General features: G+C 44.9%; 1 protein-coding gene across 1 annotated transcript; it reads right to left on the bottom strand.

Annotated features, from left to right (window-relative positions):
* Positions 1 to 4669: 4669 nt before the first annotated feature.
* LOC138784878 (uncharacterized) lies at positions 4670 to 16780 on the bottom strand. The gene is made up of 7 exons (XM_069960573.1): positions 16614 to 16780; positions 10120 to 10243; positions 9843 to 9974; positions 8536 to 8634; positions 8028 to 8210; positions 6209 to 6466; positions 4670 to 5885 (listed from the first exon to the last, which is right to left on the bottom strand). The coding sequence occupies exons 2-7, from the start codon at positions 10198 to 10200 to the stop codon at positions 5739 to 5741; spliced, it is 900 nt and encodes a 299-aa protein (XP_069816674.1). The 5' UTR covers positions 10201 to 10243; positions 16614 to 16780; the 3' UTR covers positions 4670 to 5738.
* Positions 16781 to 20444: the final 3664 nt, after the last annotated feature.

Raw genomic sequence — 20444 nt, 5'->3', positions numbered from 1 at the left:
GTGCACGCAAGGCTGACAGATCTGCTGTGATTTGGAAGGTGAGGGAGACTTCCTGGGTCAGAGTACAGGGCTGTAGACCCCGCTATGTAGACCATGCCCCTCCCCCACTCCCCCTCCCACCCAGCAATGCTCTTAAACCAAGTTACAATTTAAAAAAAACCTGTGATCTCTTCTTGCAAAACTCTCTTAATCCAAGTTACTCTTAAACCGAGGTACCACTGTTCTTGTATTGCTCCATGTGATTCTACAGCCCTGTGACCTCTATGGAGTCGCTCCCATCAGTGTCACCCAGAGACACAGAGCAACATTGACATGTATTGGTTATACGGCTGGTTCAACAGGAATGGAAAGAAGAGTTTGGTTACCTGGAAACGTCTCTTACCCAGACAGAAAGCGATGGGTAACAACAGTGTACGGATAACTGGTGGGGGTGTAGGGCACACTTGGGGTCGTTGCGGGGGTGCTACTCTCTAGAACAGACGTTAGTGATGAGCGAATAGTGAAATATTCGAATATTTGATCCCATTACAGTCAGTGTGAACAAGTATTCGATTATTGAAAAACATCTATTTGACCACTTGGAGGTAAAAACCGGAAGCTGGGGGATTTGAACGCTTATCGAATATTTATCGAATATTCGTCGAACTATTCGATAATATTCGACAGATCAATTACCTTACTATTCGCTCATCACTAACAGATGTGTCAAACTCAGGCCCTCCAGCTGTTTTAAAACTACAATTCCCATCATGCTTGGACAGCTAAAGCTAAAGCTGAGTTTGACATCCCTGCTCAAGAACATGGAAGTCCATAGAAATCCACATAAACAAAAGGAACATGAGAGTGCACTCACCCAATAAAACTTGTCCTTTATTACATTTTTTATGTAGTCCATACAAATGGTGATAGCTGGAACGCCGACACCTTCCACGAGCGTGACAGCTGTTTCATGTAATTAATACACTTCCTCTGACGTGGAAACCTCTTATTATTGTAGTTATATAATCCTAGTCCTGACACCACTAGGGGGCATTATTGTGTCTATCTGTCTATCTATCTATCTATCTATCTATCTTTTATCTATCTATCTATCTATCTATCTATCTATCTATCTATCTATCTATTATCTATCTATCAGTCTATCTATCTATCTATCTATTATCTATCTATCAGTCTATCTATCTATCTATCTATCTATCTATCTCCTATCTATCTACCTATCTATTATCTATCCATCTATCTATCATCTATCTCCTATCTATCTATCTATCTATCTATCTATCTATCTATCTATCTATCTATCATCTATCTTCTATCTATCTATCTATCTATCTATTATCTATCTATCTATCTATCTTTCTATCTCCTATCTATCTATCTATCTATCTATCTCCTATCTATCTATCTATCTATCTATCTATCTATCTATCATCTATCTCCTATCTATCTATCTATCTATCTATCTATCTATCTATCTATCTATCTCCTATCTATCTATCTATCTATCTATCTATCTATCTATCTATCTATCTATCTCCTATCTATCTATCTATCTATCTATCTATCTATCTATCTATCTATCATCTATCTCCTATCTATCTATCTATCTATCTATCTATCTATCTATCTATCTATCTATCTATCTCCTATCTATCTATCTATCTATCTATCTATCTATCTATCTATCTATCTATCATCTATCTCCTATCTATCTATCTATCTATCTATATATCTCCTATCTATCTATCTATCTATCTATCTATCTATCTATCTATCATCTATCTCCTATCTATCTATCTATCTATCTATCTATCTATCTATCTATCTATCTATCTATCTATCTATCTATCATCTATCTCCTATCTATCTATTTATCTCCTATCTATCTATCTATCTATCTATCTATCTATCTATCTATCTCTCTCTCTCTCTCTCTCTCTCTCTCTCTCTCTCTCTATCCATCTCTCTATCATCTATCTTCTATCTATCTATCTATCTATCTATCTATCTATCTATCTATCTATCTCCTATCTATCTATCTATCTATCTATCTATCTATCTATCTATCTATCTATCTATCTTCTATCTCCTATCTATCTCCTATCTATCTATCTATCTATCTATCTACCTACCTACCTACCTAATATCTATGTATCTAGCAAAATATCCCACAGCACATCCAGGTCCAGTGAAGAATCTTACACATTGTCAGTCCTGCAGCACTAGATGACATCACTAGGGGGCATTATTGTAAATTTATAATACACTGTCATTCCCTCAGTACAAGATGGCATCACCAAGGGGCATTATTGTAGATAGATAGGAGATGGATGGATGGATGGATGGATAGATAGATAGATAGACAGACAGACAGACAGACAGACAGACAGACAGATAGATAATAGGAGATAGGAGAAAGAATAGATATCTAGATAGATAGATCTATCCCTAGTGGTGTCATCTAGTACTGCAGGTCTGACACTGTATATTATATATCTACAATAATGCCCCCTAGTGGTGTCATCTAGTACTGCAGGTCTGACTCTGTGTATTATAAATCTGTGAAGACAATTCAGTTGTTACCAATCAGGATCACAAACACTGGAGTTAAGTTCAGATTTGTTTTACTTGCCGGCAAGGAGACATCCCCACAGAGGGCTTAAGTGGCTAAGTTATATTAGTCAAGAGAACAAAGTGACTTACAGTCAAGGCTAATATTAACAACATCTGGTAAGATACTGGAGAGAAATTTATCTATCTAGGGGTTGAGTGAGCAGACTCCTAAATCTTTATTATTTACTTACAACCCCCTCCCTGACACCTACGTTCACCTTAGCGTTTGACCATCCGGAACCGTTCCGTCTACCTTTTCCGTTTTAGAGTAGGCAAACCGGAAACTGTCGGATCCGTTAAAATCCCCATAGATTCCCATGCTATTTTAGTGTGCTCCATTTGCCCTAATTGTGCTCCGTTTGCATGCAATCCGTTCAAGATCCGTTTTTTTGAACGGAAGAAAAAATAGTGTTTGCAGTATTTTTCTTTGCGCTTAAAAAAACGGATCACGAGCGGAAAGTGCACTTCCATTTTTTTTTACATTGTAGTCAATGAGGACGGATCTAAAACGGAAGGTATTTCCGTCCACATCCGTTTTTTTCATCCGTTTATGCACTGAGCATGCGCAGAAGCACCAAGAAACCAAAGAAGAAAAATAAACGGATAGAAAAACGGATCCTGACTGATGCAAACTGATGTACAAAAGTCTGTTCTTTAAAGCCAAAATACAAACGGACCATTAAAAAAAGATGAACATTTTGCAATCAGTTTGCATCAGTCTGCTCATCAGTTTATGCTCATCAGTTTAATTAATAAAGACGGATCCGTTAAAAACAAAGAAAAACGCTACTGTGGCCATTCCCTAACTCATGACTTCCTCCCTGGCACATTACTTATTTTAAATTATACATATCAATGATTATACTAATAACCCACATTATAAGCAAGCATTTTTCCAACAATTGCTACAATAATGCCCTCTAGCGGTGTCACCTAGTACTGCAGGTCTGACACTGTGTTTTTTATATATATATATATATATATATATATATATATATATATATATATATATATAAAACGCCCCCTAGTAGTGCCATCTTGCAGGTCTTAACTCCGCCCCCCACCCCTGGTCTCCCCTGCCCTCCCGCAGTGTACTGCAGGGAGTGAAGTAGAGGCGCAACAGTAGCGGGACCAGGAGAGTGCAGCAGCAGGACGTGGGGGCCATAGACCAGTATGCCTGCAGCGCTGGTCTATGGCCCCCACGCTGCAGGGTGGGGGGGGGGGGACTTATTTTTGGGGGGATGCCTTACTTTAGGATCTTATTTTAGGAGTATGTCTTATTTTCGGAGAAACACAGTATATAATACACAGTGTCTGTCCTGCAGTACTAGATGACATTACTAGGGGGCATTATTGTAGCTATATATAATACACAGAGTCAGACCTGCAGTGCTAAATGACATCACTAGGGGCATTATTGTAGATATATATAATACACAGTGTCTGTCCTGCAGTACTAGATGACATCACTAGGGGCATTATTGTAGATATATATAATACACAGAGTCAGACCTGCAGTACTAGATGACATCACTAGGGGCATTATTGTAGATATATATAATACACAGAGTCAGACCTGCAGTACTAGATGACATCACTAGGGGCATTATTGTAGCTATATATAATACACAGAGTCAGACCTGCAGTGCTAGATGACATCACTAGGGGGCATTATTGTAGCTATATATAATACACAGAGTCAGACCTGCAGTACTAGATGACATCACTAGGGGGCATTATTGTAGCTATATATAATACACAGAGTCAGACCTGCAGTACTAGATGACATCACTAGGGGCATTATTGTAGCTATATATAATACACAGAGTCAGACCTGCAGTGCTAAATGACATCACTAGGGGGCATTATTGTAGATATATAATATACAGTGTCAGACCTGCAGTACTAGATGACATCACTAGGGGGCATTATTGTATTTAGAAAGGGGGGGGGGTAGCAGGGTCCCCATCATTTTCTATTAGCTGTTGCTCTGGGCAGTGAGGTTGGTTTGCAGCTAATATGTGGGAAACAATAATAATAATAAATAGCAGAGAAATAAATTATAATGTTTTATTAGAAAGTTTATCATTGTTCATCATACAGAGGATATCACATTGTCACATGACCGGCCAATGAGAATACAGCCTCAATCATTATTACTTATAGTCCATTATTACAGTCCTCCCCTGGAGTGTTGTTTGGTCACCAGTCTGCAGCTACATGGAAACCATCAGCAGGAAGGACGGCTGCTGCCTATGGAGCTATTGTGGTTACTCTGGGTCTCTATTCGGTATGATTAGTGTATCATGTATAATATATAGTGTATCACATATAATGGTTTCATACAGTGATGTCTGATTAACCCATTAAGAACCATCCAATGTGTCTGATTATTTGGATTCTCCTTTGTTACTACAATGTACATGAGGCCGTAACAGGATCTGTCAACAGCAGCAGGGACCATGCTTACTGATGGTTTCCAAATATTTATCTTTCGCTGTTGAATAAAGGTGAAGCGTCACTTTAATAAGAAGACAAAGAACTAAAATAAGAGGAAAATATCCAGCGAGTGGGCGGAGCCGGAGACTAGGCCGCGGAGCTGACAATCTAAAGGCCCTATTCCACGGGTCGTTTAGAGGAGCAATATCGTTCGTATTCGGCCGATAACGGCCGCTACGAAAGATATTCGTCCCGTGGAATAGAGTGCAACGATCAGCCGACATCGTTCATGTCGGCTGATCGTTGCAGTCGCTTGTTTTTCAACATGTTGAAAAACAAGCGACTGATATAGCAGCTATCTGCTGCCGTCGCTCCGTTGAATAGGACCGTCGGCAGCAGATGCTGCTATATCCTATGGGCTGCCCGGACGATCAGCGATCCCCCGGGCAGCCCCCCCAGCAGCTCCCCGCCGCCCCTCCCGCACTCACCCGCTCGCTGACGCCGCGTTGAATAGCGGCAGCAGCGAGCGGGGAACGAGGAGCAAACGAGCGCTAATAGCGCTCGTTTGCTCCTACAAACGACTCGTGGAATAGGGGCATAAGGACGTCAATCACACAGATCCATCAGATGCTGAAGCCTCAGAGTCCCTGGACCCTCCTCTCCGTCTGAGAATGTTCTAGACTCGCTCAGTCTTCCTCGCTGGAGCTGGAGCTGTCCGGAGCGATTTCCAATCCTAGGGCGGATCTACAGCCAAGATGGCGGCACAGGTTACCCGACCGGAGCTGGACGGACTGCAGCCTGCTGCGTGCTCCATGGTGTCTGATCGCTGGCATCTAAAGGAACAAAGCAGGCTTAGATACATTGCTCAGATGACAGTATCACACGTAACAGGATTAGATACATCTTAGCAGACAGTATTACACATGATAGGCTTAGATACATGGCTTAGATGACAGTATCACACATAACGGAATTAGATACAACATCTTGGCAGACAGTATCACAAGACAGTATTAGATACATAACACAAATTAGGCTTAGATACACAGCGCCCACATGATAGATAGGCTTACATACACAGTTCAGAAGGAAGTATCACACATGATAGGCTTAGATACACAGCTCATAAGGCAGTATCACACAGTATCACACTAACCTCTTCGCTTGAGCTGGAAGACTCGTAAATCCAGTCTGGGTTACACTTGGGTGGGATACAGGGCGCCTTGTTCACCCTCCCCTGCTGTGGTTGCCGTGGCCCTTGCTGTGGTTGCCGTGGCCCTTGCTGTGGTTGTCGTGGCCCTTGCTGTGGTTGCTGAGGCCTTTGCTGTGGTTGCCGTGGCCCTTGGTGGCCTGCTGTAGCCCCTCTTTGTGGTCCGGTTGGGGCCCCTCTTTGTGGCTCAGTTGGGGCTCCTCTCTAGCGGGAGATAACAGTTCTGTCACTTCTCCACTAGATGGTGCTGCAATCACAATTAAAGGGCCACTAACCTATAAAAGCTATAATCTAGAGGGGCTGATAGGCCGGGGCCCTATTGCTGTACCCTGAGGAGTCAGCGTTCAGCTTCAGGGGGAGACAAGTGATATAGAGCAGGGAACAGGCTGACGCACCCATCATCCACAGGGAAATCCCTATCATGTGGTCACATCAAAACCGCCTCATCCTGTGTACACGACCAGATGACAGATGTCCACAGCCGCAGTCCCTCGCCATCTGAGGGCGCTGCAAACCGCAGAACAAACACTCCCCTGGGAGAGCAGAACATTCCCACAGCTCCGGACAAGAAGGAGCTAAAAAACTGAGGTCCCAAGCTCCGCTCTGCAGAGCTTTGCACCAAAACATCTCCCTACAGAACATTTCTCCAGTATGGAGGACTATTAGGACCCTCTGCATAACATTGCTCCAATACAGAGGTCTATTGGAACACTCTGCAGAACATCACCCCAATATAGAACCTGTCTGACATAGTGCTCTCTGCTGCCACCTCTGTCCATGTCAGGAACTGTCCAGAGCAGGAACAAATCCCCATAGAAATCCTCTGCTGCTCTGGAGCACTGTGTCAGACTGGAAAGAATACACCACTTCCTGCAGGACATAAAGCAGCTGAGAAGTACTGGAAGACTGGAGATAGATTATAGATAGGAGATAGATAGATAGATAGATAGATAGGAGATAAATAGATAGGTAGATAGATAGACAGATACAGTCAGGGGCGTAGCTAGGATTCATGGTGCCCCATAGAAAAAAACTGTATGGGGCCCCCCTCCCCTACATACTATAAAAAAAAAAAAATAATATATATATATATATATATATATATATATATATATATATATATATATACACATACATACACACATACACATATACACACACACTCAGTGATGTGGCCAAAAAATTAATCTCTTGTAGCCAGAGGCAGAATCCTGTGTGCAGCCACAACAGTGACTGGCAGAGGAGAAAGCCAATGCCTGCTTGTTCTGTCCATCCACTGTATTTAACTATAACAGCCTATTAGGAGCCTCATGATTATATACATAGGTGCAGGAGCAGGCTACCTTTTGCTTAACCCCTCATGTACTGCAGTGTGTAAGTGACCCAGTGTTCTCTTACATGCTGCAACACAAAAAAGGGTTAATAAGTTAAAAACAATTAGCTCTCTGCTTCACTACTCCTGCACCAATAACCCCTGACCTCTGCAGGAGTTCAGAGAACAGAGGTCAGAGTTTATCAGAGTAGTGAGGGAGAGAGCTAATTGTCTTTAGCTTATTAACCCTTTTTTGTGTTGCAGCATGTAAGAGAACACTGGGTCACCTACACACTGCAGTACATTAGGGGTTAAGCAGAAGGACACAGGAGGCTCTTATCTTCCCTGTGCATCGGGCCCCCTCCCCCCATGGGCCCCATAGCAACTGCCTTCCCTGCCTCTCTGATAGCTACCCCACTGGTTACAGTACATTCATACAGTACATATACCCACCTGCAGGTGGCGCTGTGTGCTCCTCTCCTCGGTCACAGGGCTGGGGGTGACACTCTCCTCGCAGCAGCCCAGGCACCGGTCATTGATGGAGTTTGGTTCGGTTCCCAGCTCTCCGGGTCCATCTGAGCGCTGCAGAATCCTGCTGACCCGGTTGGAGAGTTTTGGCGCTGCAGTAGATTTCCCCTAAGCACAGGGAATAAAGCATCAGGTCAGAAGGATCTCCTGATCTTGAGCTGATCCTTATTTACCTCATGTTTTATACTCTAGTCACATCCAGAGCTGCATTCACAATTCTGCTGCATTATTCTTTGCTCCCAGGCTGCAGAAGCCGAGCACTGGCCTACAGGTCAGGCTAAGGGATGTAGCAGTACATTGAGGTATAGAGCACTACATCTCCCACAATGCACTGCAACATCACTGCTAGAACAGACAGGGATCAGGTCTTTGTGATGGGTCTGGGACACTAAGATGTGACTCTGGTTGTACTGTGTGTCTCTCTGATACTTACTGGGATTGTCACTCTGTCCCCGCAGCAGCCGAGGCAGCGATACTCCCCGGTCCCAGGTTCTACAGGCGGTGGGGTGACCGTGTCCACCTCCCCAGCGACCTACAGGAGACCAGAGATACCTGTCACCTCCAAGATGTAACTGTACATGTACTGTGTGGTGTATGTGTATCGTGCATGTGTGTGGTTTATGTGTATTATATGTGTACTATGTGTGGTATATGTGTACTATGTGTACTATATGTGTATTAGTGTGTGTGGTATATGTGTACTATGTGTACCATATGTGTAGTAGTGTGTGTGGTATATGTGTACTATGTGTACCATATGTGTAGTAGTGTGTGTGGTATATGTGTACTATGTGTACCATATGTGTAGTAGTGTGTGTGGTATATGTGTACTATGTGTACCATATGTGTACTGTGTGTGTATTTTGTGTGGTGTATGTGTATTGTATGTAGTGTATGTGTACTGTCTGTGCTGTATATGTACTGAGTGTGCTGTGTCTGTGCCCTGTGTGGTCTATGTGTACTGTGTGTGCTTTGTGTGGTGTATGTGTACTATGTGTGGTCTATGTGTTCTGAGTGTGCTGTGTCTCTGCCCTGTGTGGTGTATGTGTACTGTGTGTGCTGTATGTGTATTATATGTGTACTGTGTGGTGTATATGTGTAATGTGTGTGGTGTATTTGTACTGTGTGGCGTATGTGTACTGAGTGTGGTGTATGCTTATTATATGAGTACTTTGTGTACCTTGTGTGTACTGTCTGTGCTGTGTGTATTATATGTGTACTGTGTGTGCTGTATGTGTATTATATGTGTACTGTGTGTGCTGTATGTGTATTATATATGTACTGTCTGTGCTGTGTGTGTATTATATGTGTACTGTGTGTGCTGTATGTGTATTATATATGTACTGTCTGTTCTGTGTGTGTATTATATGTGTACTGTGTGTGCTGTATGTGTATTATATATGTACTGTCTGTGCTGTGTGTGTATTATATGTGTACTGTGTGTGCTGTATGTGTATTATATATGTACTGTCTGTGCTGTATGTGTATTATATGTGTACTGAGTGTGCTGTATGTGTATTATATGTGTACTGTCTGTGCTGTATGTGTATTATATGTGTACTGTGTGTGCTGTATGTGTATTATATGTGTACTGTCTGTGCTGTATGTGTATTATATGGCTACTGTCTGTGCTGTATACGTATTGTGGTATAATATACCACAGCGCACATACATGCTCTGTATAGTACAGCACCAGTGAGCCCCCTAACCCTGTAATCTCCCATGCTATAGAGAATTCACCAGGAATGCCAGGGATCTGTGCCCGGGGTTGTACGACCAGATACTCTTCTTCCTCCCACGTTGGGTGATGCGCACCGGCTGGCTGATGGCTCCTCTCCTCCTCACCGACTGTGCCTGCCCCGACCTTTGCAACTGTTAGGAAATAAAGATATATATATATATATATATATATATATATATATATACACACACATCATGTCCTGCTCACTGTCTTCCCCCTCCCTGACTTTTCTCCCTGCTCTTCCCAGAATGATGATTCCCCACCATGACCACCTACCTGCCCCTTACTGGGGCTGTTCCCATCTATAACCACAGTCAGGGCAGTCAGTAGCAGGGCCAAGGATGTGAGGGTCTTCATGGTGAGTCCAGGGGTCTCTCTATAAAGCTAAAGGTTCTGTGACCTGTGAAAAAGACCAGGAAATGAGATGGTAAATCCACTGAACGTAGAAGATGACATCTAATGTATGGCACTATGACATCTAGTATATGGCACCATGACACCAAATATATGGGATATATGGCACCATGACATCTATTATATGGCACCATGACATCTAATATATGGCACCATGATATCTTATATATGGCACCATGATACCTAATATATGGCACCATGACATCTAATATATGGCACCATGACATCTAATATATGGCACCATGACATCTAATATATGGCACCATGACATCTATTATATGGCACCATGACATCTAATATATGGCACCATGACATCTAATATATGGCACCATGACATCTAATATATGGCACCATGACATCTATTATATGGCACCATGACATCTAATATATGGCACCATGACATCTAATATATGGCCCCATGACACCTTATATATGGGATCTTGGCACCTAATATATGGGATATATGGCACCATGACATCTAATATATGGCACCATGACACCTAATATATGGCACCATGACACCTTATATATGGCACCATGACACCTTATATATGGCACCATGACACCTTATATATGGGATCTTGGCATCTAATATATGGCACCATGACACCTAATATATGGCACCATGACACCTTATATATGGGATCTTGGCACCTAATATATGGCACCATGACACCTTATATATGGGATCTTGGCACCTAATATATGGCACCATGACATCTACAGTAATATATGGCACCATGGCTGCTGTAGGGGACTGCGCTCCTGAACTGCGATGCTGAATTATTGTGCTGCCCCCAGATATTACACTGCAGAGCAGCTTGATATGGGTGCGGCTGTAGTGTAATAACAGTAATATAACACCACAGACCTAGAGGGATCACTACACAATATGCCAGGAGTCTGGGCACCGCCTGCTTCCTTCCAGCTCCCACCGCCTGGCAGAAACACCGACCCCTTCACCCCTGGCACCTGGGTAAACACCTGAGATCAGCAGAACTGCTGGCTGTGTGGTGTCTGATCTGCTGACTAGAGACCCCCTCCCTCCCTCCCTCCACCCACAATCCTGGAATCTGATAAAATAAAGATCTACTGAATGGAGACCCAGGGTAAAAGAAAGAAAACCGCCAGACAGGCCACCATATACAGAGGAGCTAGAAAGAAGTAGCGTTGTCCCACAGACTCCTAGTCATATAGAGATAGGACTATTATCTGGAGACCATACGCTGCCTCTATAAGCATAACATACAGTCCACATATAACAGTACCATATAGTGCACGTATGACATACAGTGCATATATAACAGTGACATATAGTGCATGTATGACATACAGTGCATATAGAACAGTGCCATATAGAGCACCTATACGTATGACATACAGTGCATATATAACAGTGCCATATAGAGCATGTATGACATACAGTGCATATATAACAGTGCCATATAGTGCATGTATCACATACAGTGCATATATAACAGTGCCATATAGAGCACCTATACGTATGACATACACAGCATATATAACAGTGCCACACAACACCTTTATAAGTCTGATATACAGTGCACATATAACAGTGCCACACAGTGCCCCAGAACCTATATGCCACTGCTGCTGAGTATATATGTATATAGGAAGGCACTTTTATCTGTGGACAAGGTTTTAAAACTATATATGTATAGTCCCTATTCAGTGACAGCAAACACCAGCTGAAGGTCTGGGTAAGGGTTAAAGGCGAAGTCCGGCAAAATAAGAAAAATTGAGTTGCTGCAGGGGGGTGGGGAAAAATAAAGAAAGTATTCTTACCGCACCCCATGCCCATGCCGCATGCCCGAACTGATTCTCCTCAACTGCCCCCCCCCCCTGCCTCTGGACCTATCACAGCCCTGCGTAAACTTTCCCTCCAGTTTGATCCAATCCTGTGTGGAGCGACCTCAGGCTGCTCGCCACCAATAGGAAACCAGCTAGAAGTCTATCAGTTAGAGTGGAGGGGGCTATGTGCTAAGTTTTAATCTAGTGTGTAGTGGAGATCAGTGCAGTGCTAAGCTTAGTAAAGTATATGCTTATCATCCTCAGCTCCTGTGTTCCTGTCTGACTAGCCATGGCTGCCACTGATGAGGGATCAAGGCCTGTCCATGCTGAGGGGGATATCCAAGTCTGCCTAGCCCTGCAATCCACAGCGAGCTTTTATTGCCAGACAGCGGTTAGAGAAGTGCTTTTCGCCTGTGTGCCCCGCTGCAACTTGTCCAGTTCCTAAGGTGAGGGTCGATGGTGGGCTCCTCACAGCAAATCACCTGGGGCTTGCACTCCTGGAACTGCTTTCTCTACCAGCATTGTTGGACTCTTTTCTGTAATGTGAGTACGGGTTATCTTCAAAGTATGCGTAACCGAATCCAAAGCTGTTAGAACCCGCTGCAGTAGAGGTCCCCTATAGGTAGTCCACTTTATTACCAAAAGCCTTCAAGTCATCTCCAAAAGAGCCATACAGTGCCCCTGTAAGTATGACATACAGTGCCCCTATAAGTATGACATACAGTGCCCCTATAAGTATAACATACAGTGCCCCTATAAGTATGACATACAGTGCCCCTATAAGTATGACACAGTGCCCATATAACAGTGCCATACAGTGCCCCTATAAGTATGACACAGTGCCCATGTAACAGTGCCATACAGTGCCCCTATAAGTATGACACAGTGCCCATGTAACAGTGCCATACAGTGCCCCTATAAGTATGACACAGTGCTCATATAACAGTGCCATACAATGCCCCTATAAGTATAACACACAGTGCCCATATAACAGTGCCATACAGTGCCCCTATAAGTATGACATACAGTGCACATAAGATAGCACTATACAGTACGCATATAACAGTGCCATAGAACATCTGATGCCCATCTACCCTTTGCTGTACGTACTGGGGTGGAGTCCTAATAACTGACATGTCTGATTGTATGAAACCGTGCGATGACATCACTATTTCAGGTAATGACATCACTGCATGGCATCACATGATCACATTGCTTATACCGGGGCTCCTCTCATACATAGGGCCCTCCGCTCCACCTCTGCCACTATATTAGCTGCTGTTTGAGGTCACATGATTCCATCCACTAAGGACAATGAAGGGGGAGGATTTTCCGTGTCGCACACAGCGCGGTTGTCATCTCATAGTTTTGCACTTTTGTTTTCCTAAACAAAATCCAGATGACTTAAAGGAGTTATCGCTGAATCCTTGTATAACCAGCTCTCTTATACACATCAAGATCTCTGTTGCTGTCAGTGACTAGAAGTATCCTTCCAGCCTCACAGAACTGCAGAGACGTAATAGGTTCTCCCCAAATCCTGTATGTGATTTATAGCTCTGGTCCCCTCATATGGGGGTCTTATGGGGCCCCTTAGGCTCCAGGGCCACAGTTTCAGTCCCCAATAGCCGCAGCCCTGTGAATAGCTGATGGCTGGTGACACTGAAACAATGTAACAAAGCCTCAGCTGTGTACGCAGGGCAGGATTGTCCGCCTTTGAAGGGAAGCCATTACTGCCTTCATTCACTGACAACAAGCAGAGATCTTCAAATGGTGAAAAAAGGAAACGTAAAGTCTATCAGTAAGTTACAGAACTTTTTTTTACACTATATAGAGGGGGAGGGAGCACTTAGAAAGGGTTAACAGGGCAGTCACACAGGGTTAACATTAGATATATGTATACTCATCCTGAGGTCATCTCCCCCATCACGTCAGCAGGATGTCCGGGCACCAATCACTTCCAGACCCCCAACCCCCTCCGCCCCCAGCTTTCCACTTCTCCCCTATATTTATATAATTCCAGGTTTCAGACTTTCTCTTCTGGCCCCGGCTGCACCCCCCTCCCTTCCCCTCCAGCTCCTCAACTTAAAACCCTTGTGGTAATGAGCCCCTAATGGTGATGAGCCCCCCACCAGCTCCTCGTCCTGAGCCCCTCATGGTGGTGAGCCCCCCACCAACTCCTCGTCCTGAACCCCTCATGGTAATGAGCCCCTTGTGGTGATGAGCCCCCCACCAGCTCCTTGTCCAGAGCCCCTAATGGTAATGAGCCCCTTGCCAACTCCTTGTGATGAGCCCCCCAACAGCTCCTCATCCTGAGCCCCTAATGGTGATGAGCCCTGTGACAACTCTCCGTGATGAGCCCCCCTCCATCTCCTCATACTGAGACCCTCGTGATGGTGAGCCCCCCTCCATCTCCTCATCCTGAGCCCCTCATGGTGGTGAGCCCCCCTCCATCTCCTCATCCTGAACCCCTTGTAATGGTGAGCCCCCCTCCATCACCTCATCCTGAGCCCCTCGTGGTGGTGAGCCCCCCTCCATCTCCTCATCCTGAGCCCCTCGTGATGGTGAGCCCCCCTCCATCTCCTCATCCTGAGCCCCTCGTGGTGGTGAGCCCCCCTCCATCTCCTCATCCTGAGCCCCTTGTGATGGTGAGCCCCCCTCCATCTCCTCATCCTGAGCCCCTTGTGATGGTGAGCCCCCCTCCATCTCCTCATCCTGAGCCCCTCGTGGTGGTGAGCCCCCCTCCATCTCCTCATCCTGAGCCCCTCGTGGTGGTGAGCCCCCCTCCATCTCCTCATCCTGAACCCCTCGTGGTGGTGAGCCCCCCTCCTCCTCCTGACCACAGACACCACAGCTTTCTGCATGAAAAAAACCCAAGAAGTCTCAGACCATCCAATATCAGAAACCGTACTTTGAAGGGGGAGTCCATTTAGAAGAATGTGGACTTCCCCTTTAAGTGTAAAGGCTTTACCTGTTTACCTGTTTGAGGTCATCTATAATAATAGATCTAATAATATATTATTAGCTGTATCTCATGTGATAATATCATCCTGCCATTGATTTCCCCCCATATTCTCTGAGGGGGGCACATGCTTTCTGCTTCACCTCACAACCAATCAGAGTTTATCAGAAAGCTGTGATTTCATTGGCTGCAGGTGTCAGTACTGGTTCCCATACACAAAGCCCATATGTATTACATCTCATGCAGCAGACACATCCAGAGCTGCATTCACAATTCTGCTGGTTCTCACTTGGTTCTCACTGCCCTACTTTGTCATGTGACCTAGTAACTGCTATAGGGAATTGTCAGAACTGTGAATGCAGCTCTGGAGGTAATAAGGAAACCAGGATGAATGTGAGTAATGAAGCGGCTCTGGTGAAAGGATTGCTGAGTACAATATACGGTTATAATGAGGCAATCATGGCGCGGGCGGACGTCACTTCTTCGAATTCTCTCCTGTGTGCGGTTTTATAATATACACAACGATATATATAGAGCCAAAACCGTAATAAACCTGCGAGGAATCTGCTGAGCGACCACAGCGGCCAATCCCAGGGGCAACGCAGTATCTCAGCTTCCTCTGAAAGAATAGCACACAGTACAGGCTTAGATACACAGCTCAGCAGACAGCATCACACAAGATAGGATTAGATACCCAGGCTAAGCAGCTAATATTACACATCACAGCATTAGATACACAGGCCTGCCGGGCAGTATCACACATCATAGGATTAGATACAGAGATGAGCAGCTAATGTCACACATCACAAGATTAGATACACAGCTCAGCAGACAGCATCACACAAGATAGGATTAGATACGCAGGCTAAGCAGCTAATATTACACATCACAGCATTAGATACACAGGCCTGCCGGGCAGTATCACACATCATAGGATTAGATACAGAGATGAGCAGCTAATGTCACACATCACAAGATTAGATACACAGCTCAGCAGATAGCATCACACAAGATAGGATTAGATACGCAGGCTAAGCAGCTAATATTACACATCACAGCATTATGGTGCGTTTAGTGATTTAACTGACAGACTTTTGAAGCCAAAGTCAGGAATGGATTTGAAAAGAGGAGAAATCTCAGTCTTTCCTTTATGACGTGTTCCCTGTTTATAGTCTGTTCCTGGCTTTGGCTTCAAAGATCTGTCAGATAAATCTCTCTGTATAAATGCACTGTTTGGTACACAGGCCTGCCGGGCAGTATCACACACCATAGAATTAGATACACAGGCTTAGCAGCTAATGTCACACATCACAGGATTAGATACACAGGCCTGCTGGACGGTATCACACATCATAGGATTAGATACAGAGTTTAGCAGACAGCATCACACAACATAGGATTAGATACAGAGTTCAGCAGTTCATCTCAGCATCATACATGATGTGCTTAGATACAGAGCTCAGCAGGTAGTATCACACATGATAGAATTAGATATAGTGGCTCAGCAGACAGTATCGCACATGACAGGCTTAGATACCGCAGCTGACTGGCAGTGTAGGGTGTTTACCTATTTCGGGGGTCTTACCTGGTCAGTGTCCCTGGTCTCCGGTGTCCTGGTGTCCCGGTCTCCGGTGTCCCGGTCTCCGGTGTCCCGGTCTCCGGTGTCCCGGTCTCCGGTGTCCCGGTCTCCGGTGTCCCGGTCTCTGGTCTCCTGTGTCCCAGTCGGCTCTGGATCTGCAGGCAGGAATGTCAGGCGGTTTTGGGGAGAGGAGAAGGTGGTCCCTGGTACCAGCCCCTCCTCGCTCCTGTATACCGTCCAGCAGCGGTGATGTATACAGTGACTCACCCTGACTCACCCCACGCAGGATCACAGTAGTTCCACAGACAGTATCACACATGATAGGCTTAGATACACAGCTCAGCAGACAGTATCACACATGATGGGGTTAGATACACAGCTCAGCAGGCAGTATCACACATGATGGGGTTAGATACACAGCTCAGCAGACAGTATCACATGATAGGGTTAGATACACAGCTCATCAGACAGTATTACACATGATAGGCTTAGATACACAGCTGAGCAGACAGTATCACACTTGATAGGGTTACATACACAGCTCAGCAGACAGTATCACACATGATAGGCTTAGATACACAGCTCAGCAGACAGTATCACACATGGGAGGGTTAGATACACAGCTCAGCAGACAGTATCACACATGATAGGCTAAGTAATTGAATAAACAGTATCAAACATGACAGGATTAGATACTGCTGCTTAAAGGAAACCTGTCATATTGGAGATACAGTAAATCTCATTTGGGGCTAAATAGTCAAGTGGGTGGTGCTAATCAATGATTGACAGCTCTCTGTGTATAAGTGTAATTACAGAGAGTCGTCAATTCCCACTTGTGAACGCCCACTTGACTATTTAGCCAAGAATGAACAGAGATTTACATGAATATCCGGGAACTTTCCCCAAACATCTATATATCACTCCTGATATCCTAATGCGGGTAGAATAGACGGTGTCTCCAGTGTGACTGTATCACACATGACAGGCTTAGATACACAGCTCAGCAGACAGTATCACACATGATAGGCTTAGATACACAGCTCAGCAGACAGTATCACACATGACAGGCTTAGATACACAGTTCAGCAGACAGTATGTCATATGACAGGCTTAGATACACAGCTCAGCAGACAGTATCACACATGACAGGCTTAGTTACACAGCTCAGCAGACAGTATCACACACAACAGGCTTAGATATACAGCTCAGCAGACAGTATCACACATGATAGGCTTAGATACACAGCTCAGCAGACAGTATCACACATGATAGGCTTAGATATACAGCTCAGCAGACAGTATCACACATGGCAGGCTTAGATACACAGCTTAGCAGACAGTATCACACATGGCAGGCTTAGATACACAGCTCAGCAGACAGTATCACACACAACAGGCTTAAATACATTGTATTCAGCAGATCAGACAGAACTATATGTAACACTGCAGCACATCGCAGAGTGTTATAATACAAGGTGACCCCTATACCCCCTATCTCTCCGGTCAGCACAGGGTTAACCTCCCATGTGGTTACGGCCGCAGCTTACACAACACCAGGGCAGCGAGAAGAGACTGTGATGATATTGCTGAGAACCAAATAACCGGAATATAAGTCAGGAAATAATAATAATATTATAAGGTCTCAGGAGGGAGCGGTGACCACAGGATGAGGATCGGGGGCCACAGGATGAGGAGCAGGGGCCACAGGATGAGGAGCGGGGGCCACACACAGGGCTCTGATGAATGTTATACTGTATAGCTAGAGGGGGCGCCACACCTGGGGGGTAACAGCAGCGACACCCCCAAATCTTCATGTACTTTGTGATGTTGCCTTTGTGTTACAGATCACCTCCAGTCTGATCCTGTCAGCATTGATTGGTTAGAATCAGACTATAAGGACCTGCCCACAACTGGCCACACCCACATGCCAATTTATTCCTAAATTTCCAGGAGTAATAATAGAGGAACAGTGCAACATAAAATTATTAGTAAAGCAGCCTCAGATACTGCCACGTGTGATACTGGATGAAGAATACTACAATAGACAGGTCAGGAGCCTGACAGATCTCCTATACCAGGGGTAGGAAACCTTGGCTCTCCAGCTGTTGCAGAACTACAACTCCCATCATGCCTGGACAGCCAAAGCTTTAGCTTTGGCTGTCCAGGCATGATGGGAATTGTTTTTTTGCAACAGCTGGAGAGCCAAGGTTTCCTACCCCTGCCCTATAGTGTTAAATCCTACATGATGCCCCATGACCCTGAGGTTACAGGTCAACATGGTCTGATGCCATCCTGGATTATTAGATATTCCAGATTATCAGATGGTGCAGCTGTAGCTGCATACAGCACCCTATATCTCAGCCGCCTCCTCCGCTTCGATTAATCTGATATGATCCGGCAGACGCCAAACATAACAGACATGATCCCAGTCCAGCGTCCTCGCCCCAGAAGAAAGTCCAAAATAAACTGGGTGAGAGGAAGCGGCGTCTGCGCCGGCTGTGTGTGCGCCAGATCCTGGGGTATAGGGATAATTCACCCCGCCGTCATGATGGGGGGACGTCTCCCACACTCACCCAGCTTTCCTAGACTCCAGAATATGCATCCTCTCCTATTGATACTTTACCAGTCAGGTGTATGGGAAAGCTGGGTGATCATAAAGCCTTCTCTATAGGATATTAAATGGAGAGATAACTGATTCACCATTCAGGAGTCCTGAAGAGTTGGGTGGTAATCCTTGTGATGACTTCCTATAAACTAAGACTGAGACTAAGACTAAGGGTGGGTTTACACCACGGAATCCACGCGGATAAGTTCCGGCGGATTCCGTTGCTCGCTCCCGTCTGCGGCGTCGCACCTCTCCGCCCATGCCATAGACACCATTCTATGCATGGGTGGATTCCGCCTTCCGCCGAAAGAACTGACATGTCAATTCTTTCAGCGGACAGAGGAATCGGGCCAGCCATAGAATGGTGTCGATGGTACGGGCGGAGAGGCTCGACGCCGCGAATGGGAATGAACGACTGGTACTTCCGCTGGTACTTATCTGCGCAGATTCCGTAGTGTGAACCCACCCTAAGACTGAGCCAAGGTGAGGAGTAGTAGTAAAACAGTGTTTTTAGGTGCAAAACTACAACTCTCATCATGCTCTGACAGCCAAGAAATAAAGCAGTTTTTTCCAATCTGTAGTTCTCCACCTGATGCACAATTACAACTCTCATCAGCTTTCAGCTGTCAGGGCATGATGGGAGTTGTAGTTTTGCAACAGCTGGAGACCCACAGGCTTGGAAACGCTGTAGTGATTATCAGTTTAGTATGAAGCACCAGCTCCCCCTACTGTTAGTTCTTGGTATTGCAGTTGGTTGTAGCTACAATAGCTATATCATACGACATGGAGAGAGAGGAGCTGCTGCACATCACACCTATAGCTGATACTAAAGCCGCTATTTTAAAAACCAATGCCAGGATGTCGGTATATAATGTGATCAAACCATATCGCCCAGTGTACCACCTGCAGGTCCCCTGGTTCACATGGGTCCCTACGCTAACTCCACACCGTGTCGGTCAGCTATATCAATATGTTAAAAGTCAATAAATCTGCAAAAATGCAGATTTGAAAGGGAGTTTTCAGGCTTAGAAAACATGGCTGCTTTTTTCCAGAAACAGTGGCACTCATCCTTAGTTTGGATGCTTTTTTTTTTTTTTCGTCAGCTCCATTGAAGTGAATGGTGCTGAATTGTAATACTACACACAACCTGAGGTCAGGGGTGGTGCTGTTTTTCCAAGAAAGTAGTTGTGCTTTTTCTAATCCTGGATGACCACTAGGGACTTTGTGTTTTTT

The sequence above is a fragment of the Dendropsophus ebraccatus genome, chromosome 2, assembly GCF_027789765.1.
Source record: "Dendropsophus ebraccatus isolate aDenEbr1 chromosome 2, aDenEbr1.pat, whole genome shotgun sequence".
NCBI lineage: Eukaryota > Metazoa > Chordata > Amphibia > Anura > Hylidae > Dendropsophus > Dendropsophus ebraccatus.
This window is presented reverse-complemented; position numbering and strand designations above follow the sequence as displayed.